This window comes from Fusarium oxysporum, chromosome 9 (assembly GCF_000149955.1).
Source record: "Fusarium oxysporum f. sp. lycopersici 4287 chromosome 9, whole genome shotgun sequence".
Classification (NCBI taxonomy): Eukaryota; Fungi; Ascomycota; class Sordariomycetes; order Hypocreales; family Nectriaceae; genus Fusarium; species Fusarium oxysporum.
Window position 1 is genome coordinate 1,055,245 of NC_030994.1, and position 24,506 is coordinate 1,079,750.

The 24,506-nt window shown below is 49.3% G+C and overlaps 8 protein-coding genes across 14 annotated transcripts; 4 read left to right on the forward strand and 4 right to left on the reverse strand.

Moving 5' to 3' along the window:
- Nucleotides 1-147: 147 nt before the first annotated feature.
- On the reverse strand, nucleotides 148-917 carry FOXG_09236 (uncharacterized protein; the record flags this gene model as incomplete). The annotated part of the gene is made up of 2 exons (XM_018388309.1): nucleotides 148-482; nucleotides 536-917. 2 exons carry the CDS (start codon nucleotides 915-917, stop codon nucleotides 148-150), a joined length of 717 nt encoding a protein of 238 aa, XP_018246339.1.
- A 297-nt stretch (nucleotides 918-1,214) lies between these two features.
- Nucleotides 1,215-3,629, forward strand: FOXG_09237 (uncharacterized protein). The gene is made up of 4 exons (XM_018388310.1): nucleotides 1,215-1,538; nucleotides 1,589-1,637; nucleotides 1,686-2,508; nucleotides 2,562-3,629. Exons 1-4 carry the CDS (start codon nucleotides 1,517-1,519, stop codon nucleotides 2,661-2,663), a joined length of 996 nt encoding a protein of 331 aa, XP_018246340.1. The 5' UTR covers nucleotides 1,215-1,516; the 3' UTR covers nucleotides 2,664-3,629.
- Nucleotides 2,855-7,297, reverse strand: FOXG_20012 (uncharacterized protein). 5 transcript variants are annotated; one of them, XM_018400273.1, is made up of 12 exons: nucleotides 7,015-7,210; nucleotides 6,236-6,964; nucleotides 6,065-6,183; nucleotides 5,775-6,013; nucleotides 5,608-5,722; nucleotides 5,546-5,559; nucleotides 5,462-5,483; nucleotides 5,127-5,413; nucleotides 4,193-4,886; nucleotides 4,059-4,134; nucleotides 3,616-4,007; nucleotides 2,882-3,568 (listed from the first exon to the last, which is right to left on the reverse strand). In XM_018400273.1, the coding sequence occupies exons 2-12, from the start codon at nucleotides 6,452-6,454 to the stop codon at nucleotides 3,163-3,165; spliced, it is 2,583 nt and encodes an 860-aa protein (XP_018246342.1). In that variant the 5' UTR covers nucleotides 6,455-6,964; nucleotides 7,015-7,210; the 3' UTR covers nucleotides 2,882-3,162. The 5 variants fall into 5 exon arrangements, with proteins under 5 accessions (XP_018246341.1, XP_018246344.1, XP_018246343.1 ...); XM_018400272.1 differs by having other exon boundaries at nucleotides 2,855-3,568; nucleotides 6,236-7,297; XM_018400275.1 differs by having other exon boundaries at nucleotides 2,855-4,007; nucleotides 6,236-7,297.
- Nucleotides 7,298-7,727: 430 nt separating this feature from the next.
- FOXG_09240 (uncharacterized protein) lies at nucleotides 7,728-10,966 on the reverse strand. The gene has a single exon (XM_018388311.1). It carries the CDS (start codon nucleotides 10,068-10,070, stop codon nucleotides 8,310-8,312), a length of 1,761 nt encoding a protein of 586 aa, XP_018246346.1. The 5' UTR covers nucleotides 10,071-10,966; the 3' UTR covers nucleotides 7,728-8,309.
- A 1,477-nt stretch (nucleotides 10,967-12,443) lies between these two features.
- On the forward strand, nucleotides 12,444-15,138 carry FOXG_09241 (uncharacterized protein). 2 transcript variants are annotated; one of them, XM_018388312.1, is made up of 3 exons: nucleotides 12,444-13,321; nucleotides 13,414-14,062; nucleotides 14,115-15,138. In XM_018388312.1, exons 1-3 carry the CDS (start codon nucleotides 13,304-13,306, stop codon nucleotides 14,960-14,962), a joined length of 1,515 nt encoding a protein of 504 aa, XP_018246347.1. In that variant the 5' UTR covers nucleotides 12,444-13,303; the 3' UTR covers nucleotides 14,963-15,138. The 2 variants fall into 2 exon arrangements, with proteins under 2 accessions (XP_018246347.1, XP_018246348.1); XM_018388313.1 differs by having other exon boundaries at nucleotides 12,444-14,062.
- Nucleotides 15,139-15,289: 151 nt separating this feature from the next.
- On the forward strand, nucleotides 15,290-21,263 carry FOXG_09242 (uncharacterized protein). Its single transcript, XM_018388314.1, has 3 exons — nucleotides 15,290-15,540; nucleotides 15,594-16,241; nucleotides 16,288-21,263. The coding sequence occupies exons 2-3, from the start codon at nucleotides 15,615-15,617 to the stop codon at nucleotides 18,010-18,012; spliced, it is 2,352 nt and encodes a 783-aa protein (XP_018246349.1). The 5' UTR covers nucleotides 15,290-15,540; nucleotides 15,594-15,614; the 3' UTR covers nucleotides 18,013-21,263.
- FOXG_09243 (uncharacterized protein) lies at nucleotides 16,324-22,563 on the reverse strand. Of its 2 annotated transcripts, XM_018388316.1 has the most exons (3): nucleotides 20,844-22,563; nucleotides 19,235-20,758; nucleotides 16,324-19,181 (listed from the first exon to the last, which is right to left on the reverse strand). In XM_018388316.1, exons 2-3 carry the CDS (start codon nucleotides 20,560-20,562, stop codon nucleotides 18,956-18,958), a joined length of 1,554 nt encoding a protein of 517 aa, XP_018246351.1. In that variant the 5' UTR covers nucleotides 20,563-20,758; nucleotides 20,844-22,563; the 3' UTR covers nucleotides 16,324-18,955. The 2 variants fall into 2 exon arrangements, with proteins under 2 accessions (XP_018246351.1, XP_018246350.1); XM_018388315.1 differs by having other exon boundaries at nucleotides 19,235-22,563.
- An 816-nt stretch (nucleotides 22,564-23,379) lies between these two features.
- FOXG_20013 (uncharacterized protein) lies at nucleotides 23,380-24,340 on the forward strand. Its single transcript, XM_018400277.1, has 3 exons — nucleotides 23,380-23,398; nucleotides 23,524-24,220; nucleotides 24,280-24,340. The coding sequence occupies exon 2, from the start codon at nucleotides 23,747-23,749 to the stop codon at nucleotides 24,050-24,052; it is 306 nt and encodes a 101-aa protein (XP_018246352.1). The 5' UTR covers nucleotides 23,380-23,398; nucleotides 23,524-23,746; the 3' UTR covers nucleotides 24,053-24,220; nucleotides 24,280-24,340.
- Nucleotides 24,341-24,506: the final 166 nt, after the last annotated feature.

The window sequence follows — 24,506 nt, forward strand, 5'->3', positions numbered from 1 at the left end:
TGTCGATCCATAATATCAAAGTTATCATCATGTCACTTACCATTAGTAGCATCAATTTGGCGTTCAATGTTTAGCATGTCTTAGTGTATATACTGTGTGTTTTTCTCAAATCATATCGCTCATGCACCAATTTATCCGTGAAATCCTTTAAGCAAACTCTCCAAACTGTCCGTCGTCAAATCCAAGATCCTTGGCTGATTGCTTCTGCTGCTTAACAGCATTTGCACTTGGTGGAGGTGGTAATGAGAACCCGCCTGACGAGCTTGGTCCAGCAGGTGGTGGCGGTAGCGCAAATGACTGAAGATCACCTCCAGCTCCTGAACCAGATGAGCTATCTTGTTGTTTGCGTCTACCGAACTTTGATCCGCCAAAGCTCACAGTGATAGTCTCGCCATCTTTGAGGCTGTAATCTCTATGCTCCTCCTTCTCCTTCGTCGCAGCCGGTTTGCTCTGTTCGCCCTCCCAGCCTAGCGCCTTTCGCGCTTCCTGAAGCGCAATGCTCAGATCAAAACGCTTCGCTTCTCTCCTCAAAAACCAATACCCAGGATAGCCTTTCGACCCTGCGGATCGCGCACTGTCACTGCAAAGAAGCGGCTGCTATCGAGGACCGGCTCTACAACACCAGGAGCGGTATAAGGCGCTGCGGCGAAGAGTTGACCTGATGAAGCATCCTCCAGCACCGCATCGACTTTGAGCTTGTTGGTTGACGACTCGGATTCGTAGGCTGTCTCGACGACGCGCAGACGGGCAGTGAAGATATGGCGCTGTGGTTCGGCGGTCCATGTACTGGCAGAGTAGCCCTTTGTAGAGGTAAGAGGAGGAATGTTATAGACATGGACGGCGTTGGCGACGAAGAGAATGCGCTGGATGGCGTCGTTGGGGAGGGCAGCGCCTGTTGCGGGATCGAGGAGCTCCATTCTTAGCTATGTTTACCGTTTGTGACTGGTATATGCTTGTCCTGAAGTGAATTGAACTGTTGGAGTCGAAATAAATAAGTGTCAAGAATCAAAAGCTATAGAGGTCTGGAGTGAAGACGGAGAGAGGGGTGTAGAGATCGGAAGCGGTGGAGGGGTAGCGCGGGGCACTTTTGTTCGGGGTTCGGCTGCAGGGTAGTCAACTTAATGATGACCTCTCGATATCAACAGGTTACAGCACGTTATTGAACGATGCAACGCAACTGGTTGACCTTCTTTCCAGAAGAAACTAGCATTATACTTCGACGCGAACCGCATACACTTGATACGTTTTTATCTAGAACGCTGCTTGCTACTGCACATCAGAGAGGCACTTCTCTATCCTTGGGGGCACTTACAGGGGACCTCAACTATAAACGACCTGTAATTAAGCAGTGCTGTCACTTTCGGCCCCGCTCCCCACTTCACCCCGCCAAACCAGCTCCGAGAGATTGATTGACTCACAAACGCTTCGAAAATTCCCCTCCAAAGATCCCAGGATTGGGAATAGTATCATCTCAACTCCAAATACCTACTCCCCGGCGTTTTACACACACTTTATTATGGCTACGGTCGATACAACAGGTTGGCTACTCTATACTGCGAACACCTGTCTCCTTGCTAACTCATCTAAGCCGCTGCTCCGGCTGAGCAACCTCAGGCTTCTTCAACCTCGGATTTCGAGTCCGTCCCCAAAGTCACCTGTTCTTTACTCGTCTAACAATCTGCCAGTATCGTCGAAACATATCGAGGCCTTCTTGCTTCAGACCCATACCTCACCAAGCCAGTCGCCGCCATCGAGTCCCTAATCGCTCTTCTTAACGCCCACCCTTCTACCACCGTTTTCGAGATCCTCGACACCGTCAAAGCGCACTCCGATCGTCTCAAAGCCTCCGTTGCGAACCCCGTACCCCTTTCCGCCGGAACCGATCTCTTTCTTCAGTACCTCGTCTCGTCACTTCGTCAACAGGATGGCAGCTTCGAGGCCGTGAGGCAACATCTTCTCCGAAACGGACGCCTCTTTGCCCAGCGTGCTAATGCCGCGCGAGAAGGCATTGCAGACGCAGGATGGAGACTGATTCACGAGGGCCAATGTATTCTCACACACGGTGCCTCGCGATCAGTCGTTGGAATTCTGGAGCGTGCGGTGCAGAACCTCGGTGCAGCCAAATTCAAGGTTATCTACGTGCGCGAGGAAACCCGTGTTGAGGAGAGTGATCGCATAGTGCGCGAGCTTCGCTCAAAGGGTATTCCCGTTGCCGAGATCGCAGAGGCTTCAGTGGCTTATGTCATGGGTCTTCTGCGCCAGGTCGATATGGTGATTGTGGGTGCTGAGGCTGTCACATCCAACGGCGGTATCATCTCTCGAATGGGTACACTTCAGCTTTCTAAGCTGGCTGCTCAAGCTGGTCTCCCGTTCTACGTTGCTGCCGAAACACACAAGTTTGCGCGCAAGTTTGTCATGGATCAACGGGATATTGGCTTTAAGCAGGAAATCCTGGACTTCAGTGTTGATAACAAGAGTAAGGATATAGTCGATGCTGTCGACTTTACCGTATGTGATTCCCAAACCATAGCTCTCGATCGAGTCGCTAACGAATTAAACAGCCCCCTGACCTCATTTCTAAGCTCATCACAGAGAATGGGATTAAGCTTCCTGGCTATGTGTTTGAGCAGCTTCTCGATATCTATGGTAGTCTCAACGGTTGAGAGAAATGGTCAAAGCACTGGCAGCGCCGCGTCCATTCTAGTGTTAGAGTCAGAATGGTGTGTTTTCATTCATTGACCTAATTATTTGGAACAATTGCACTATTATCAAGAGCCTTCACGAAACATGAGCTCATGACGGTTTGGGAACAGGATGAAAACTCCTTACTATGGCTGATTTCACAAGTGTCACCCTGAAATTTGGAACGGATATACATAATGGTTGATATCCTAAGGCAATGACGTTGCAAGAGACAACATTTGCTATCATCACAGAGTAGCTGGTTTCGGTAAGGAGTTCAAAACATAGGACTAAAATAGAAATGGACATGAATAATACATTTGCTTCCTCAGGGAGTGACTATCCTCCTTCAGATTCCTCTCGTAACAACCTGGGCCCATATAAATAATCGAACTCCGGTAGTTCATAATCCGTCCCAACGGCTCGTTTATAATATGAAACCATTCGTATACATAGGAACAAATGCTCTAGTCTAGATGCCTAAACATCTCGGACCAATCTGGCTCCCACCCATGCGTAGGGATAGTTCCTCTGGTACCAGTTGACGAAACTAGCTCGTCCTGCAATGCGTGGATGTGTGGCCCACGAACCACCCAAGACGACGTTATGCTTGCCATCGAAGAAATCAGTCGTGTAGAGAGGATAGAGCGACATGGGCTCAAAACCCTCATGTCGCTCAAGTGATGAGCTCGTCCATTCCCAGACGCCGCCCATCTCCGACTGGCCCGCAAGCTTGTTGCCTCGGGAAGTAACTGGCATAGGATGCCAGTGACGGAAACCAACGTTGGCTCCCGTAAGATCAAAGAATAGCTCGGAAGAGCTATCCTTGACCAAAGCGGAGGAGTTGGATGGCGGGGTCTCTTCGACGCCGTCGTTGACAAGGTGACTGCCACTTATTATCCTTGAAAGAGTAAACGATTTTGATGGACTTACCCATTGACTGCAGGGACCGTCTTTGATAAGGTGCGCTCGGCCTCGGCTCTCTTCTGCTTGTTAACATGCGCATAGATGCTCTTAGCTTCTTCAAAAGTTGGAATACGGCCGCCCATCCATGCTGCACAACCAGCGAGCTCGTCGTAAGAAGCAAAGACAGGCCAGTCAAGAGCGTACTTGAGAGGAACTAGACCATATACCGTTTTGACAAACTTATCCTGAATGAATGAATCCGGGACCTGGCTTGCGTGGTGGCCATTTCCATTAGAGTAACCATTCGAGTTTCCATTGGCATGACTGCCGTTAGTGGCGCCGTTTGTGTAAGCGTTTGTAACGGAAGACCATGAGGCTGGGATATGCTCGATCTTGGAGTTGTACAAATACTGGGCATACTGTGACTTTGATTAGGACTAGAGGACACCTCGAAGACGAATTGCGCATACCTCTTCATTGGTGATAGCTCTGCCCTGAGCTCGGAAGGCATGGACTTTTGTCTGTCGCTCAGGCTTCTCATTATCCCTGTTCGATAAAGTCAGTCACGATTGACCCTTAAATAAGCATACTGATTTAGACTTACCAGCCAAAATGGCGCGAATTATCAGTACCATCCTCGGGATCATCCATTCCCAGAGTGATGGTTTGCTCAGGTACATCAAACCATTGGTTAGGAACCCTAGCCTCATGTGCTTGCTGAGCCAGTTTTGCAAAATCAGGCTGTACGGTATGCGGAGGTGGAAGCGTTCTGTCACTCTGGAGCATCATATAGAGCAGGGTCTCGATATGCATCAACTCATGCTCGAAGCCAACCCATATAGCTCGACCAATGTCTCGAGAAATCTTGTCTTGGCCATTTTTGTACAGGTTCTGAAGACGAGATCTGACCCTGTCTTGGTAGATCATGATCTCTTGAACCAACGGCCATTCATCAGGAATTTCAGAGTGAGTATGGCAATGCTCTGGATTATCCACATCAGGGTCAATACCTCGCTCAAAGATGGAGTAGTAGGTTGCAGGTTCAGTTGGGGCATTGCCAGTCGTTTTGGTCAACTGGATATCGAGGAAGGTCGGAATATGACCAAGGTAGAAAATGCATGCATTTCGTAGCTTGATTGGCTTCTCCTGGAGCTCTTCATCTGGCATCATATCCTTGGTTACTACATCCCATGCTTTCCAAAGTGCTTTCCAGTCTTGGACTGTTGGCAGTGGCTCTGCGGCGTAGAGAGAAGGGATCCGGCTGAACGGCATACTGGACTTTTGCAGAAAATGAAGACCTAAAGAATTGTTAGTCTCGTGTCACCAGATTCCCTGTATTCTCGATATAACTTCAGCTTGGAGCATGTACCCCCACGTCATATGGGTCCGTTCCCGAGTTTGGACTCATGCTGCCGGCTCAGCTGGAAAGGGAAACCCTCCTTTGGTACCATTCGCGGGGTAGTCCGGGGATGCATGACCCAAAGGCCTCTGATCGCGTGTTTTGGGTGGGACATGTATCATAAGAGAATGTGACCTACCATACTCGTCTCCCCGGCTCCATCGACCCATCTCGGTCAAGCCTGCAAGTTTCCAGAGCTTGTCCTTCTCTGCTTCGGAATATTTGAGGCTTTGCTCGATCTCTATGCGCTCATGAGGCAAAACTCTCGATCCGAGAGCATCCGTTGGCCGGGTGGGAGAGAGGAAGGCCTGATGTCTTCCACCTTCAACGTCATAGACATACTCACCGATGACCCTCCACTCATCCGTGTTGAAGGCCTCTTCACCAAGGATCTCATTGGCATTTTGGAGACCATTCAGAACGAATCTACATGATGTCAGTTTCCAATCAACCAGGTAGAGCCAATCAGCTTACTGATGGGTTACCCCCTTGGAGTCTGTATTAGAGAACTGCGGCATTAACATCGAATTGTGTGCTCAGCGCTGAATTGCAACGTACCGTTGTATGCATGGCTATACAGATGTTAGTATTGCTTACAACAAGCAACATCGTTGACTTACTAGACCTGTGCCGGGTTGCTGCAAGAGTCTACAGCAACGATCATGGAATCAGATGGTGTGAGTACTTCTGCAAACCCTCCCAAGAAATCAGCTGCGCCGTCTCGGGTGAAGTTGCCTGTAATTCTCACGTTAGCACCTTGAAACTTGAACGACCGGTGTAGACGCACCAATACTGGAGCCGAGGTGGATAATGCACTTTGAGCGGCTCGTGAGAGAAGGATGCTTGAGCCATTCCCTCCCATCATCGTATGTACCATGAAGACCATGGCATGAGACATACTTGAACTCAGGAACTTGAGCCAGAGTCCGTTCAAGCTCTTTGAGAGATAAGTCAAGAGCAAAATACTGGATGGGCTTTTTAAGTTCCTCGAATGCCTGTAGAAGGAGACAGACCTTGCGAAGGTTTCTTTCTCACAATTAGTGAATGATGTCTCAAGTCATGGGGAAATTGACCAACCCGCTTCCCAGCTCAATCACCATCGAACCCTCTGGGATCTGACTGGCGATCTCCGCAGAGGACTTCTTCAGGATCTCAATTTCATAGTTTGTCAAGTAATACTCATCCAGATACGTGATCTGGAGTAGTATGAGTAACAGCAACGGGGATCTCTCAACAGAATCAACATACGTCCTCGAATATCTGTAGCCCTTTCTCGTTATATAGAAGAAGGGTTGGAAGCTTCCTTGGGCCCTCGTCAGGGTTAAACATAGAAGCAATTTGGTCTTTCAGGTTGATTTCGACATGTTCACCACGAATATCAATAATACTGGGCAAAGCTGACGATGGCTTGGCGGTCGTCGGCTTTACCCTTTGAGGAGTAGCTGAAGACGCTGTGATGGAAGGCATTGCAAAGCAAACACAGGTTTAACAAACAAAGTATGGCTTCAGGTCGGGGTTTGATGCTTGATAGATGCAGAGGGACGGGGAATATATGGTTTATAAGCTGCAACAAGAATCGTCTCAAAGGGCGTGGCTCTTGTTAATAGTCTTCCCACCATCTCAATAGCTCCAAGGTACCTGAACACTTTGGCCTCCCCAGTGGAGAATAGCTCGGACGACTCCTCATGGCTTGATTGAACCGGTCGGGCAGGATATCCAAACAACGCGGGGGATGGTACACTATTCTTAGTTCAGCGAATCGTCATAACATCGAACGGTCTAACGATGAGACTCTGCGCCAGGAACCACGGTCCACTTGGATCGCAAGGGGAAGCCGGCTGTGCCTCAAAGAAAGCAAATGGCCCTCCTCACACAAGCTTCGGCGCGGCGGATGTAGGCTACGTATGTACTGACGACCTGCTGCCTTCTCCATGTGAACAATTCTGAAATAAGTTTGTCATGACATGCATTCTCAAACTGGGAGACATCAGCACTTGTGGAGCGAAGGTGGGAGAGAGACGAAGAACTGGCAAATCAATCACGAGAGTCAAGCCCCACGCCCCACGCGCGTGGGAGGTGATGTCGATGTGGAAGCTCACCAGGCCAGGTCTGAGCTTGAGCTTTGATGGGTCGAGAGGCGATCGTTCGGTAGAAGAACACGTTGGAACCAGATGTTCTAGTCGATATTGGGGCTTTAAGGGTCTATAAATGTTGCTCGTCGTCTTGCATGGTGTTTCGGAACTTCAGCCTTATGTTGCGTGATCTGAGAGCTTACCCCAGATGTTTTGAAGCAACGGAGATCTGTACCTTAGGCTGTCTCTGCTCAGCCAAGGTACCTTAGCCTGCCCAAATCGATTCCCTGCAGAGCCTCGGTACAGGTTTGCTTTGAGCCGCAAGAAGCAAAGTACTGTACATATGTAAGCCCTGCCTCGTAAACCGGTTTGTACGGGTCATCGACTTGTCTGTTGTCGATTGTACATGGGACGGGATTCGCTCATATCTCGATAAGATGGGACTTATTGAAGCTGGTTTGCGAGGAACCCCGCGAAGCTGCCGCAGATGCCAGCTGTTGGCCCCTCTTGGTAGCTTGGCTGTCCACTAAGACATCTGGATTTGGAAGCAGCAGACAAGGGGTGAGCACTAGGCGCAGTGACTTGCATTTGCCGGTCTTGGCGATCCATTAGTGACTTGATCCGGACGTCATGCTATAAGTAAGCGGGCTCGTTAAAAGTTTGCTGTCGTGTAACCTCGAAGCATCGGAAATGATGAGTGATCAGTATTGCCGAATTGAAAGCCGGACGACCGCCTTATTTCTCAGCGGTAACGTCAGTTGTGTACCGAGTCTATGCGATTCGGACCGGTACGTCAATATTTGTTTGTGGAAGGATTTCATATCACATCCAAGCATTGGATGTCTGTCTATGGTGTTGAGAGTGGAGAGAAGAAAGAAAGATCCCTTGATTATGAATGAGAATCGACTGATTGCAGACTGTTCTTGGAAGGTCCAGCCAGGGAAGGCACATGTTGGCAGACTTGCTCTCGCTTGATGTCAAGATGCTTCCTGCCTCAGTCTCAACGCTCTATTACCTTGAATCAAAGCTTCACTGCGAAAACTCACTTGATTCATCTTACGTGCTATAAATACACTCGTTGCACAAGGGTATATAAAATGCCAGATGCCAAAAGGCCAGTGCTACTACCGCCAGTCTACCTGAAATGCGCCCAAATAATCATCCCATAACCTCTATTCTGGCCCTTAATTCATTATACACGGATTCGCCGTATCGAAATACCAAACAGAACTCCAAAACCGAGCATCTATTTATCCCAGGAAGGCAACCCTTAATGATCCTGCGCCCGAGAAGGCCTCTAGATCATTCAATACCCAACTCATCCGTTGCGACTCCAAGGTCTCAATATTGTCCACGAAGAGCTTCGGTGTATCCATTGCCAGCGGTCCTTCATCAATCCCCAGCAACGAGAGTTGACTCTTTGACGTTGAAGAGGTGGGTTTGGGGGGTTCTTCCAGCATGGGCCGGTGTGAGTTTCTCGTTTTCGGAGACGCTGACATAGGGCTTCTGCTTGTGCGATGCATATCGTATACTCCTCGTCGTTGTTTATCTTGCGATCCTGCCTGGTTGAGTTCGCTACCGTGGCCAACTTCGCCAAGCCTAAGACTTAGTGATCCATGCGTCGAGTTCTTTGCTTGTGTAAAACACCGGTCTACCGCCTCAAGATTATCCAGGTATCTTTGAGCGCTGGGCAAGTAAGTTGCGGCTCTTCGCAATGCCTGACAAACTGTCCCAGCCTGTCCCTGTTCAAGCATACTCAAATTCTCTCCCATATGGGGACTCTCAGCCTGTTCACTTCTCAATCGATGGCTCGTATCAATCTGCGGAAAATGGTGAGCATAGACAGACATGAACCCAGCGAGCCAGATAGAGAATATCGACAGCGAGGACAGAGGCAGCTTCTCCTTGCAGAGACCAACCAGGTCGATGATGTTACGGGATGCTTGGAAAACATCTTCTGCGCTCTCTTCCCAGAATCGATCTGGTGCAAAGTTGAGTACAGTTTGGTTGCCTATGGGAGGTCCCTGAGGCCCGCGGGATCGCAGGGGGAGAAACGGGAGATATTCCCGGTTGAGAACAATTTGACAAACTGAAGCCAGCATATGTAGAGACACATAGGTGCTGGTAGCCTGGTGGTTATCATGTCGGTAGTAGTTCTGCCGAGATAATGTGAAAGTGCCAGGTAGATCTTCGTTGAACGCATTTGTCTTCTCTTGTAACTTGTAGAAAGTCGACCTGGGGTCCCACGGGGGATGCGTTTCTTGTAACCGGCCACCCATCGAACTGTACCTCGAAATCTCGCCCCATATTTCGACCAAATTGATAAATCGGCTCAACGTGCTATCATCGTTGATCTGAGGCTGGCTCGATCCTCCGTATGGTTGTAATAGTCCAGTGTAGACTTCAAGAGACAGGTCATGAGCCATTTCAGAGCATGGCAACTGGATCAACATGCTCTCGACTGCAATGCTTAGCGGTCGCTCGCTCCCGAAGCTCATCAGACGATCAAGAATGAAACAGCTATACATTGTCCGTCGACGTGTCTCTCTTATTATCGAAATCTCTGGCGACCTCTTCTCGAATCGTTTTGTGTCGGATGCCTGGTTTTCCAGTATAGCCATTCGCTGGTCATCTTGCTCTAGCCTCATCAGCTTGGCCATGCGAATGGCTATCCCAAGATACATCCAAGCACTCGGGGCATTCTCTTGACTCCATTCGAATAATCCAAGCATCAGGAAAGACTGTATTCTTTCAACCGTGAGAGTACCCATGACTGTCCTTAGCGGGCCCAGAGCTGTTGTGAGTGCAGTGGCAAAGAAGTCCGAGGCGTACAACGGTCCTGAATTGGTTTTGGAGGCGGAAGATCGGATATTTGTGCCATGTTGACTTGGTAAATGTGTTACATACCGTACCAGATCGGGATGAAAACGGGCTGTAAGCGTCAAGATACCAAGCAGGATCAAGTTCAGTTCTGGTGAATAATTCTTTCCTTGGACTGATCCACTGCTCATTTTCTCCTTCAAAGATGGCAAGTGAAGAAAAGGTAATTCTGTGGCATAGTGTAGTTTGTAAATGTTGAGCAACCGATCCCATAGTTCCGTCGTTAAAAAGGGATATGCGAGAACTTCGGCTGCGTATATGGCTGATCTTTTGCAGCTCCATTTGGGTATATCATCTCCCTTCCTGGTTCGTTTTTTCTCCTGCTGTGGTTCTTTTTCGGGCTTCCCTGTTGGAGGGGAATCGTTTCGTTTTGGCGGAGGAGGAACTGCTTCTGGATATTGACACTGATGTCCTCCTTTAACACACGTGTCGCACGGGCTATTGCCTCCATCATTGTCACACTTGATCTTTGATCTTCGACATCGCAGACAAGCAATGCTAGATCGAATCGGCTGTTTTATTCGTGATCCTCTCCTTCCAGCTTTCTCATCAGAGGTGGCTGGCGTGAGTCTACCCGGAGAGTTATCATCACCGGCATCAGGTCTATACTGCTCGTCATGTTGAGCATACCAGATTGACGCCGGTGACGTGCCCTCTTGGGCTGAGGATAATTCTTCGAGCTTTCTTTTCGAAGTTATTGAAGCTTTTGGAGATGCGTTGGATTCTTTGTCACCCTCTGGGTCCGTAGGTGAGAGTATAGACTGAATGCGGAGCTGAGAAGCTATTTTGCCGATTTTGGTGCTCTTACAGAGCTGTCTTTCTTGTGCAGAGTTAGATCAGAGACTTGATGACCTCTTTTTAGAAGTCAATAAAGACGGTTATTTGAGCAAAGGTCCTGAGAAGGAGGAACAATATGTCAAGAAAGCGTCAACTTTGGAGATTTCATCAATGTAAAATAACGAAGCAAGAACTGGCAAGTCGACACTTTGAATGGGCTACATTAGTACTTATGTAAAACTAAGCCCAGGGAACTACTGATCTAACAAGGATCGCAAGCTGCATATAGAAAAGGAAGACGAAATGAGATCCCCGGGCCGACTTTCATATTGTCAAGCCGACTTATGAGATCCCATCATCGGTCCACGCACCCGATTAACTAGTCCTGGCATGGTAATATCTATGCCGGAAATGCATAAATCTGGGCAAAGTGACAAGCGAGAAGCTACTAGACAAGGTATCATGGATCCATTCCTGCTCTCACTGTTGCTGGAGATGTAGTCTGAGGGCGCCGAAACAGGACTTTTTACGGAAATATGCCCATCAAAAGGCGCCGGTTACGCTAGGAAAGCAGGGAAAACTAAATTAGTGTGTCAATTCCGAGTGTCCGTAGCCGTAAATCCGAGTTTGACATTTCTGTAGCAGAGCCTCAAGGATCGCGCAACTTTAAACGTCCAAGATGAACTTATAAGTGACGACAGACACATTGACAGTTCAAATTGCTTTGACTCGTCAGTTTGTTAGCGGAGTTGAGTTCCTCATTGTGTTCCTCATAGCTGACTTGCGTGTTCTTGCGCAACTCTTCCGGCATATGTCGTTGGAATTGCTCAGGAACAAGATTTATCCAACGAAGAACAACTTTTTGGGCCAAGTCGCCACTGGGGTCCTTGGAGGTTTAGGTACGCCGATGTGGGAACTATATGGGGTTGAAGATATGGAGAATATATCGCTACGTAATGATGGGGTAAAACAACATGATAAAAGAGACAGTCGCCGCCGGCCGTCTTCTTAGCCTCAGTGGGGGTCTCGATGTTGAATTGAAGTGGATGAGCCTCAATTCTCCGTTGATAGTTCCCAGATGCCGCTACAATACCTTACAGGTCGATGCATATTTGAGATCAACTATCGACCCGTATAGTTATATATCTACCAGGTCAGCCGTGGTAGTTTATCAGAGCTGGAAATATAACGATATAGAATGAATGTAGAAGGGCAAATGGAAGTACATCCGATATGAGTGCTGGATCGGATTAGCCTCCGTAGCTTCTTCGGCCGAGTCATAGCGTGATGACCGTAACTGGCAACTGAAATGAGAGCAGCAATGTATTACCAATGTATATCCAACTACAAGACGCTCCAGACTTTTAAATCTGGCTTTGGGTATCCATACGGAACCCCATCATCAAAAGACATTGAAGGCTGAAAAGTCGGGAACAAGTCTATGGGGTTATGGGGACGGGAGACAAATTCGAGCTGTGGGCACGGAGGCGGACACGGGACGTTGAAGAAGGTCAAAAGAGAACAGCTTTGATCCCAGGCGATAAAAATGCTTACACACGTCAAAGGTTGTTTTAGGGAAAAGCTAGCAGACTCTTTGATAAGTGACCTGGTATTTTTCGCAACCTGCTTCAATCACCTTTAAGCCAGATAGACTGATTACCTAACACATCTTCTATCAAAGAGATCCATGGATGTTGCCTCTCAAAGTCAAAAACAAACTCGGTTCATCATAATCCCGAAATGCGCCTCGATATTCGCGTGGGCAATTTTTATGTTGGACGGCAAAATGCTGCCTCCCAAAGAGCTCCTGAATGTCACTGCCAATTGCCGACTGCCATCAAGATCCATGCCCCGTTACAACGCCAAGATGGACTAAACTCCAAGAGAGTCTGGACCCTCTGAAGCAAAAGCCAGGGACTTTAAGCTTAAGTGCTTCGCCCATGTGCACACGCAATCAACCTCTAAATTGTCTTTTGATCCCATCATGAGACGACAGTGTTTACCCCAACAAAGAAAATATTCTCTTTCATGTGTCTACTCCCCAGACTCAAAACTGACTCAGAATGGCCAGACCTAGAACAATGTCACTCCCCAGTGAGTGGCGATACCGCGATGCCAGGATCATTTGCTCCCCCCAACCAATGAATGACGTCGATCGCCTCAAGAGGCCTCACAGCTCGTCAATAGAGCTTCTCACCGCACGAATTTAAGCGCCGACAGACGCCCACCCTCTTTGATGAGGATACGCTAGATCACACAGCTCTTCAAATCAAGCTCCTGCAACAGCCGCCCAAGTTATAGCTCTGTCGCATTGCATTGACGCGCATCGCGCTTGTCTTGAATTGTGTTTCTTGCTGGTGGATCGAATGATGCTGCTGTTGTCATAAGCTGCTAAACATAAACCTGAACCTGAACCCGACCCCTCCATCACATAACGTCTTGCGACCTTCCAAGTTCCAGGATTTCAACAACTCTCCCCTTTTCTTGTCTTCTACTCGTTGTCCTAAACTTGTTCTTCTTTTTGCATTGCATAATACCAAGATTGTATCTTTTTTCCATTTCATACCAAGACCAGGTAATCGCAAACATGTCTTCTGGACATAATGTAAGTCCGAGAATACACCTCAGGCGCATCATGGCATGCCCATGACGTTCTCCCTTTGCCGCCACTCATGATACTGACAAAATCTCGAATAGGATCCGAAGCTCCTCTACGCTGTAGAGGGCATCAACGCCTATCACATTACCAATGGCAAAGAGCAGTCCCTCACTCCCTCAGGACCTCAGACCCTGTCCCTCCTCATGGTCCCGACCTCATCTGGCTTTGTCGAACCTTCAGGCAGCGGCTCTGATGGCGAGGAGGACTTCTACCTGCACCTTCACCTGCCTCCTGAGCTCGACCTTCCTCTTCCCGCTACGACCCAGATCTACCACCAACCACCTACGAGCTATTTGATTCCTCGCTGGGATCTCGGCCCCGATAGCGGCGCTTTCACCAGGATCGAATTCCCTCCCACCAACTCCAGGCCGGGTGTTCAGGAAGATGTCGATACTTTCGAGACCATCCTCGCCCAGTGCACTGCTTTCCTTGAACGAGCAGCTCCTCCTCAGCCTCCAAGACCCTCCGAGAAGGCCCAAGCTAAGGCGCGCGAAGCAGCTGGCGAGCAACTCCCCGCTTACAACCCGGCTGACTATAACCCCGGAGAAGGTTATGTCCAGGGCAGCCATAGCTCACATACTGGAGGCAGGATTGTTCTTATCGATGAGGAAGACGGCAGCGTCCTTGGTGAGTTGACCGATAGCTATCAAGTGGTGGAAGACAGCAAAATCAAACCCGGTTCCAAAGGTATGGACTGCAAAATTGATACTCATGCTTTAGGTTGCTGACATTAGCGCAGAACCTGTCGAGATTGCTCTTCCTACCGATGGTGGCCAGAACATTTCTGTGCAGCCTGTGTCGCAGCCATGGGCTGAGATGGACATGCACCCTGCCTATAAAAAGTCAACCATTGTGAATAGTGCAAGCAAGGCATCTCGCCTTATCGTCACAACTTCCGATGTTGTCTCTAGAACCCTTCAGAGCCAAGCCGATAACTTCACCAAGAACACAAAGCCTCTCGCCAAGCCTGTGACATTTGCACCTACAACGCATGCGCATATTCGCCGGATCAACAACTTCTCTAACAAAGCAGCCACATTTTCGGCAACCACTGTGGGCACTATCGGCAACATGGCACAGAACCTGGGTGCAACTGTCACTCGTCGCAAAGATGGTAGAGCCAGAGGTTATGACAAGGACGGTAATGCGATCGATACCTACAAACCAGGTGTTCTGAACAAGAGCTTGATGGCCTTCAATACTGTCGTTGACGGTATTGAGCAAGCCGGTCGCAATCTACTCACCGGTACATCATCCAGCGTGACAACTGTTGTCGGCCACCGCTGGGGTGAGGAGGCTGGTGAGTTGTCGCGCAATCTTGGCGGCGGTGTTAAGAACGTGGGACTTGTCTACATTGATGTGACAGGTGTATCTCGACGTGCCATCCTCAAGAGTGTTGCTAAGGGCATGGTAGTTGGCAAGGTCAAGGGTGGTGGTGAGATCATCGTGGGAGGTACTGATAACAAGCCTAACTTCGAGACAAGAGAGGGCAATGGTCAGGGCTCACACAGCACATATGGTGATAATGTGAGTGTCGCCAGTGGATATGACCCCAATGGCAAGAAGCCTGCCAAGGGACATTACTGAGGGGTGACGATATCGGAATAGCGAAGACTTGTGACTTGATTTGGTGTGGTCTATTTGAACATTTTGCTGGGCGGTAATGCGGATCAATCATTTGTTTAGTTCTGAAAAGCTGTAAGATTTGAGTAGAAACCTTTCAATTGAGCTGTGGCGAATAGTGTTAAACATGAGGTTTGAACACTGGTGTAAGTGAGTCGGCAGCACAGTATGAACTATCAAGTTCACGGTAGATCGCGGGGCAGCTACGACCTTCGCGTCGCGCTCTCTGGAGCTTCACCTCGAATTCGATAAAATATTGATTTCTTCTCATCAATGTCGCGCTATGTTAAAGCCTAAAGAGCTCAATAGTCACAATAAACGAGAAGCCTTTCCGTCTGAGCTTGGATTTGGCTGAACGCCCGCGATTGGTTGTCAAGGCTCAAATTTGGAGCTTTGGATAAATCTTCAAGATCAACATCATCAACAATACATACCAGACGCACGACTGCTTGGTTCATGTGCCGCTTTGAGCTTCTTGGTATTATTATAATTACCTTACGTGATATCGGGAATTCTATGAGGTTAAGAAAGGCTCAGGATCGGTACGTTTCCTACCATTATCGTCCTATAAAGCATCACCGCTAATTATACCAAGCTCCGAACCAGAACCACAGTCATGCTCCACGAAATCCTACTCTCCCTCTCGGGACATCCCTCCCCCCTCCTACGAACCGATGCGACTCAGCCTCATGCCATCTCCGGCGTATCACCAGCCGAGCGCCAACTCCTCGCCTCAGCCGCCCACCTCAGCGACGTCCACATCAAACTCATCAGCTACACGGCCCAAGTAGCGAACTCGCACCCCTCGACCATCTGCCGAGCCGTCGCAACAGCCATAGACTCCATACATCTAGCAGCCTTCCAGCGCAAAGTTCTCGATGTCGAGGCGAGCATATTACAAGATGACCCGGATCTTGTGGGAGCTTATAATATTGTGCCGTTGACGGCGGTGATAGGCGAGTTTAAGGACTGGACTAGGAGGATGGAGTGGCTTTGGGAGATGGTGCAGTTTATACTGGCGAAGAATAAGAAGGGGGAGACATGCCACGGTGCTCAGCTCATGGATCGTCTACGACTTGAGCTGCAGAGTGGGTATAGGGATGTTCAAGAGACGGCTATGAGTCTTGTTACAGTGGCAGAAACAGCATGGCTGAAACAGGTTTCTGCTTGGATATTATACGGAAGACTTCCGAGCTTTGGAGGTGACGATTTCTTCGTCCAGAAGGTCGAAGAATCCGAAGAGGTAGGTCTTGTTTGGCGCCTTTGCAAAACATTGCTAACGGAAGCAGGAGTATATATCACGGTCCAGTCTATTGCCAGCATTCGTGACACCAGCTACAGCTTCATCCATGCTCTTCATTGGAAAATCTTTAAATCACATCCGAGTCAAGAGCAGCGTTGACTCAGGCCTTCGTGGCCTAGATCACCTATCATCAAAGCTTCAAGAATTATCCAGCCTCTCCTTCCCACTAAAAAGCACCAGCTTCTCGAGAGCCATCATCGCAGTCCGGATATCTCTATCCGAAAACACGCTTCAAAAACTCCTCCCGCTAGCCAAGGTGACGGAAATGCTACAATTATTGCGAGATTTCTTCCTCCTCGGTCGTGGTGAATTTGCAATGCAGTTGACCCACGAGGCAGATGAAAAAATACGCAGTCGTTGGAGGCGAGCAGATAACTTGGCTTACGAAAAGGGTGACGGCCTAAAGAACGTGACGGTCAAAGAGGGTGAAGTTGCGGCGGTTCTCGCAAGGACATGGGCTGTTCTAGCATCTATGCAGGGTCAACATGCCGAGGAAGATGAACAACTTGAGCTTGCTCGGGACCTTTTACGACTGAATCTCACCAAGAGTAAGGCGACTACGAATTTTGGCTCAGGTTCAGGTCTCAGCCGTGATGCTGCAAGCCTCTTATCCGAGTCGCCTTTTCGCAACCTCCTTTTCTCTGTCCCGTCTTTGCTGTCCATCCAGATTCCTCCACCACTGGATATGGTACTGTCACCATCAGACATACAGATATACTCTTGTATCAACGCTTATCTACTATCAATGCGCAGAGCGCACATCCGACTTACGGATCTCTGGAAGATTACATCCTTGAGACGTCAATATCCAACCGCAAAAGGTGACCGGGAACACATTATCCTTCTCCGAAAGCGATGGACGTCTCGGTCGTCTTCAATGCGTAGCTCTTGGACAACTGCAAGTGCTGCCATATTCTTCCTAGCAGAAACAGAAGCATATCTCCAGACTGAGATTGTTGCTGGGCTATGGGAGGGCTTCCATGAGTGGCTGACAGCCAATGACCCCAAGCATGGGCAGTCTAGAGCACCAACACCAACCAAATTACAAGATGAATCAGGGGGTGCTGATACAGATGAGGAAGAGTATGATGACTTATGGCTAGGCAATGAAAATGACAAGCCTACAGCTCAAGATGATACTCCCAAAGCACGAGATTCAACGCCTCCCCAAGACCCTCAGACTCTTTCAACAGCTCATCGCCTATACCTTCGTACTCTCATTCATCGTCTGCTTCTCACTCAGCCAACATTTACTCAACCTCTATATAACCTCCTCATCCACATTGATCACCTCGTCGCCCATCTACATCGTCTTCACGCTATCTATACGTCTATAGACCTCGAGACAGATGCCGGCGTAGTCGATGCCTTTGTCGATCTTGAGTCCGAAGAGCGTGACGTTAAGCGCCGTCTTCACGACATCGAGTCCAGTGTCCGCTCTGGCATCGAAGATGTCGTCGCCGCCCTTCGCGCTCTTGAATCTGACCCCATCTTCACAGCCGAATGGGAGGGCGACACAGCTCCCGCCACTGCAACTGAGGAAGACGAAGACGATCAGCGAGACGGCAGAGCCCGGGACACAGACGATGCAGAGGAACGAGGTGGCTTCACAGCTGCACGGGTTGGTGGCATCAATCGTCTGCTCATGAAGCTCGACTTTGGCACATGGTTCGGCAGAGCAGACGGCCACGATGATGTCGAGCAGCTGTAACTCGACCGCTTCTGGCGTCTCTACAATTATCGCGTGGGATAGGATAACGAGCTGGTCAGACTTACATGGACGTCAATGGCAGACTTTCTCATGCCAAGGCACGTCTGCAGAAATGAAAAAGAGACGGACGTTTCCCCCGCATCTGTGGCGTTACGGATGGCACGATTCCCACGTCCCCCGATGCATCTCGAGCTGGCTTGACAGGGGTTGCAGATGGGGGTGGATGAGGGTTTTTCTTCCCTCTATCTCACCCAATTGAGTGGATGGAGGAGACTAAGCATTGAGTTATACCAATGGACCAAGTAGACATGCAGCTGCAAGAAAAATTTGCGCAATATCACCAAGAACTCTGTCAATTTCGCCTTCGTGTCAGGTCATTATTGTATCTCTTCCCAATTGCGCAGCTTTAGCCTGATCATAGCGTAAACTGGTTTTGTATGTGTCTCGTACAATCCAATAATTCTGTAGTGATTCAATTCTCTCCAAGCCATGCCCATTTTCATATCTGGGGGTAAGAGGCGTAGTCCAATCCGGGGTAAACAAAGACACCGGTTAATACCAAGCCAGGCCAGATCATCAATCCTAAGCTGGGCTTTCCCATTTCTCATAGCCCTATCCAAAAACTCCCAAGCGCCTCGCATGCTGTAATCGTGGGGATGATGTTTCTTATCCCGCAAATGCCCGCCCAAAAACCTCACAGCCCAACCAGTCTGGTGGGTGAGTACAGTAGATAACAAAACAAGAAAAAGTCCAAATATGTACATGTCCGTCTGTTCGTGACGGGATAAAAGGTATGTTAAAACAAGAAAAGTAGAAGTATGAAAGTCGTGGTCTTATACCAACATATAGTATCCATTCTGAAATAGAACTAATGACGATTCCATAGAGGTTCGTATAGGGAATATCAGGTGTGTTCGATATTATTTCCGATGTCGCTTAGCCTTTAATACGCAGCGACGGGCTTGCGTCCAAATCTTAATGCGCCATGGCTTGAAGAGTGTTCTTCAGAGTGGCGTCGCTGGAAGAAGCTGTGCATAAACGAGCGAGGGTTTGCGTGGTTGACATCGCCAGTGTCCCTGCGGATAGCTCGGTGTGAGGGTTTCTTGGCTTGCCATCGCTCCTTAATGCAGTCGTCGACCAGGGAAATAAGGCCGGTGGCGATGATGACACTAAAAGCTCTGTTAGTTTAAATTACGATCAAGGAGTTTCGTCATGAACTTACTCAGCCACGTCGGTAATGGCATCGATGATGCTACTGTCACTAATCCAGATGTAGCAAGGGGTAACCCAAGCTCCAGCCATCTCATCGTCCAGAATCTGGTTGGGACTTCGCATCTCAGGAACGATATGAGCGACGGGTGCACCATGTCCATCTCGGACGAGGTGGAATGAGACAACATTGAGGTTCTTGTCAATTACACGCTTCCAGGCGTATGTGTGACCCCACCACTCAAACTCGTATCGCTTGTTGGTGCGTCCACCTCGTCGTGCAATATCTACGCGAGCATAGTTGCTGAACTCGAGCTTGATTCGGTTTGTAGGTACCATTCGTGCCTTGGGTTTAGGCGTTGGTGAGTCTGATTTCTCCGTGTGATGCGAACCGGACCATACGGAGGCGTTATCAGAAGTTGTAGAAGCGTTGGTACCATTGCCGAACTTGAAGATTGAAGAGTTGCTAGAGGTCGGTCGGTGAAATGGGGTAGCCATCGTCCGCATAGCGGAGCTCATTGACCTTTGGAGGGCAGGTCGTGCTGCAGCGACAGTACTGGTCGGCGCTGGAGCATATGCACGCTTAGAGTTGCAAACCTCTCGACCAGAGTCGCGGCAGTAACGGCGAAGAGAAAATTCTCGGCGAGCCAGATCGTGCATGCGCAGGTGGAAGAGCTGGACCGCAAGCGTGCGTCGTGTATGTCCAAAAGGAACAACGGTATCGACACGGAGATTCATGTTGCCGTCCGAAGTACAATCGTCATGGCGTACGGCAAGTCGGTCCAGTGAAGGGAATAGACGGCCAAAGTCTTGGGGCGTAGATGGTCGACAGGGGCGTTCGTTAGAGGTTCCGCGATAAGGAGGCAACACTGGAGGGATATGAAGCGACTCAGGGTCAGATAGAATGTAGTCTTTGTCGGCGTCTTCCTGGTCATCCTCTCTGTCGTCATCGTCATCGTCTTCATCGCCGCTTTCCTCTTCCTCTTCTTCTTCTTCCTCCTCATCCTCAGTTTCAAATTCTACCTCTTCGCCGCCGACTGGCAAATCTCGACACAAAGGTGCCATTTCAGATAGGACCGAGTCGTATGTGGCGATAGAGGAAGAGGTAGTATCGAATCTGCGCTCAATGGTTGTTGACTTCATAGCTGTTGTAGGTCTGTTCCCTTGAGCAACATCAAGGCATTTATTATTAGATCCGGAAGCCGAGTGGAAAGAGGTAGGGGCCGTTGATTGAGAAACTTCTGAGAAGTAGGAGTCGCGGCGTGAATCAGAATCGGAGGGGGCTGGAGATGTAGTGATGACAACTTTCCGTTGTCGCCGTAATGATGGTTCAGGTGTCATTGTGCGATAGTTGTCAATTGAGTAAGGTGGAGTGTTGTGATATCCAGGGTGGTTGGTGTTGAGGGAGTAGTAGAGTTTAGGAGTGCGTGTAAGTGGTGTAAATACTGAGCTTCAAGTAAAGGTGCCTGAAGTAAGGGTGTGGTGAAGCGATACTTGAGTTTGTTTGTGTGTAGTGTGTGGTATATGACACAGCCGGCTTCAATCAGGTTGAGTCAGAGTCGAGAGTCGTGAATTTGATAATAGCGTAGATGAGGAGACAATCGAAAGGGATATATCTTCACCTTAAGTCGGTTCTGCCTTGATATGGATATGGATGGTAGATTAACGGACGTTGGTCGTAGGTGGGGAGGGGGGCTTATTTGGTACCGAGCCTGACCTTAATACGCAACCAGTGGAGCTGTCGAGAAGCCAGGGGTAAGAAGTGTGTTCAGGCATGGACTTGGACTCGAGGCCACATCAGGAACCTGGCGGGACGGACCACTTTTGGACCACCTGTCAACTCGGGCCACGGCGGGGGAGACAGTGAGAAGTGGAAGAAACGCCTCGCCTCGCCCCGGCCTCAGACCTCTTCTCGCAGATTCGTGCTTAACCTTCAATAGACACCCCCTAGTGTCTCTTGTATGCAGCCAGCAGTGACACTGTTGCAGTCCTAGTATCTCTGGGCTGCACTTTATTATTGTTGGCTGGAAGAGACAGTAAGGTATCGGCAAGAGTGAGCAATACGTTGCGTTGCCATTAATTAAACCATTGCTACCGTAAAGTCAACGGTGGGCAGACAATCGGGTCACAGACGGCGCCAGAAAAAGTTGGTCACTCTTAGGGAGGCGACTTCAACGGTAGGTGGCTGAAAACCCCAGGCGATGCATTCCAGATTTTGACACACAACCGACTGTCTGTATCGGGGACAGGCGCCTGAGGCATAGCGCTCTACAGTAGGAAGTAGATGACTCTAGTCCTATCCGCGGACCGTACAACACGTCTTTCGTGGGGGAGCAGAGTCAACGACTGCCCCGGATGAGATCCCTAGTGCGCATCGGCCAGTGCTCGGCCACTAGAGTGAGCAAGAGGGTGCGCGTGTGAAGACGTTGTGACGGTGTACCACACGGGGACAGGCCACAGCTAGGGTGCAATGGCTGTTTGGAGCTCATGTCGAGCTCATAGTCACACCATGGGTGGGCTGTTTCCTCCGTCCCGTCGATTCGGTCTTCCTGGGGTGATGGGCGATAATCGTTTCTCAGTCAGGATGGCGGATTCTGATGCCCGCCGATCGATGGGATCTCACTGAAATGGTGGTCGATCAAGGGTAGCGTCAGTAGAGGTCTGTAAGCTTGATTACTAGAGTTGTCTCGACTGCGGCGATGAAGATGGTCGTCAACAGAACAGAGATTTTTTTTCAGGGTGGTCTCGGACCAAGACCGAATAATTAACGCGCTTGCGTGCTTTGTTAGAGGTCATTGCCTGCTGTACGGAGTAGAGGAGCACAGATCCGTTTCTCTCCATGCTTGGAGGACCCCTAACGTTACCACCCGCCAATCTTTCATCACCACGCAGAGCCAGCTGTGCTTCCCCTTCAGGTTCCCCCACGAAGCCCTTGTCCTCTGTATCTCAGTACAGTATTTGGTGGAGCGAGGCGTGCGAGGCTGTTGAAACTCGGCTCGTCGTGTGTTGGCTCACGACCCATTTATTCTTAATCATTGATGAATCCGAATAAGTAGGTAACGTGCCCTGGCACTGAACGTCTCAGCATCATGACCCGAAGGAGGAATCGCGGATTTCTGGAACACGTCCCGGCTGGTTGAGTGCGTGCATGTGCACTGTATAGCCTAACATTAGTACTGTACTGCACGGCAGACAGGCTCTGTAAAGTCCAGTTGCCTAACAAGGATTCGTTTGTTGGATGTTTGTCCTGATTTTGGAGCGAGTTCCTGACTTTGCAATTGAGATGAGGAGATGTTGTTTATCGATGATGCCTCGCTTAAGTCACGAGGTGATTTGAGTCATATCTCCTTTTCTAGATTGTTTCCCGATTATCTTCCCGTACCTTCCTTCATCTGCTGGTCTGATTTTCATCACGGAAGGTGCCAGCTGCCTCCAGAGCGCGATAATAGGTGTCTCAGGCTTCAAGACATGCCACATGAGGCATCACAAATGCGCATGCACAGTAAATATTTCCTTTTCATATGCTATCCGAGTCAGCCAAACGTCAAATATGTACTGTATCAACTTCAAACTGCTGAGTCATTTGAGTTTTTGAGAAGTTACCTACCTATTCCTGGCTCTGTGTATCATCACGCCCGATCCTTGCATTTTTGGGGTTTCCTTCACCATCCACTACCATTCTCAGCTTCCACCAACCAAGCCTGATCTCAACCATCCAAGTCAATTCTTCACTCAGCATTCATGGATCTCTTTGGCTTCTCTCATTGATCCAGAATGTCTTAGACCACCCCCGGTGACCCCGGAATCTCATATGCAAGGCCGATTGGATCCCACGGCATCTCACCTCTCCGTCTTTTCTCGCTCAGGGTTGCACATAACCTTGGATAGGTAGTTTGGGCCTACCGCTAACACTAGAAGCTCATGATCGAACGCGTCAGCCTTCTCTGTCTACTGTGTCTACTGTGTCTACTGTGTCTACTGTGTCTGCCTCGTTAATGAGGTTGAAATTATCTATTCGCTGGCAATGTCGGTGACGAGGCTGTAATGACGATTCAACTCAACAGAGCCACATCCTTTGACATGGCCTGCGGTGAATGGGAATGCCAGGCTGCGATGTCCTCTACTCCGCCATTGACTAGTTTTAAGTGCTTCTATTTAGGGAGATGCCATGACAAGGGTACGCTAGGCAAGAGCCTAAAATGATCACTGATGGCCCATTATCAAATTCACTATCCACAGTTTACAGCATCAGCCTGGGCGATTTGCCTGCTGCGCCAGATGAATTTGCTAAGCTACCAATAGGTTTAATTGACTCACTGCAACTACTGGCCCGTCCCGCTCCATACACATCCCGGCGTCAAGATTCACGCGGCGGGTCAGCCAACTCATTCATGACTGAGCTGGCCCATGATACTTGGACAAGATGTCATGGGGCAGCTTGTCGAAGGCAGCAATCACGAAGCATGACAGCTATGTCTTCTTCTTGCTGTCGTCACAATTGGATCGTTAGTATGGGCTTTGGCGGATGGAACTCGGTATTTCTCAGAATTCGATCTTGACACCCAGGGAATGCCTTGCTTTGGAACCCAACACCTCCATCACCATGCGTCCTAGCATGCAGGACTTGAGACGCCATCGACACTTTGAAGCATTCGGGTTTCATACACGTCACTATTCGTCGCTACACTATCAATTTGAGTGTGAATCGTACAACATTCTGTACACGCTGCCAGACTTTCTCAGTTACACGACCGACGTGATCTTCAACCCGGGCTCGAACACTGTTTGTCGTACCCTGCCTGGGGGAAGTAAGAAAACTTTAGGACCTTGACCCTAAGTGATAAAAAGATTTAGGCAAGTCGGTCTAAGCTTGAAGAGCTCTTTGACGAGTTCATTCTGGCATCCTACTTTAACCTCTGACGTTTTCTTGCTCCCAAGGCCCTGCAGCTTCATCCCAACTCTTGGTTCGCATCGCACGCGCTGAACATGCAAGCCAAAGGTGATTTATGACCACCAAGTCGACCCATCGAGATGCAGTCCTTGCTCATGTGTTGACAGCCCATTCGTCGTCGGGGGCTCTGGCCCCTGTTTAATGAAACGATTTAGCCAATCACAAGATCAGTCTTCTCCTCTTAGCCAAACGAGCACCGTAAGATCGTGTCCACGGCCTGGGACTCAATTCAATCGTCAAGTCGTCGTATTTGGAGGTCCCTTGGCATTGCGCCGTTCCTGTGCCTGACCATCATGAAGCCGCAGTCTTGGAATGAAGGAACCGTCTGCTAGAA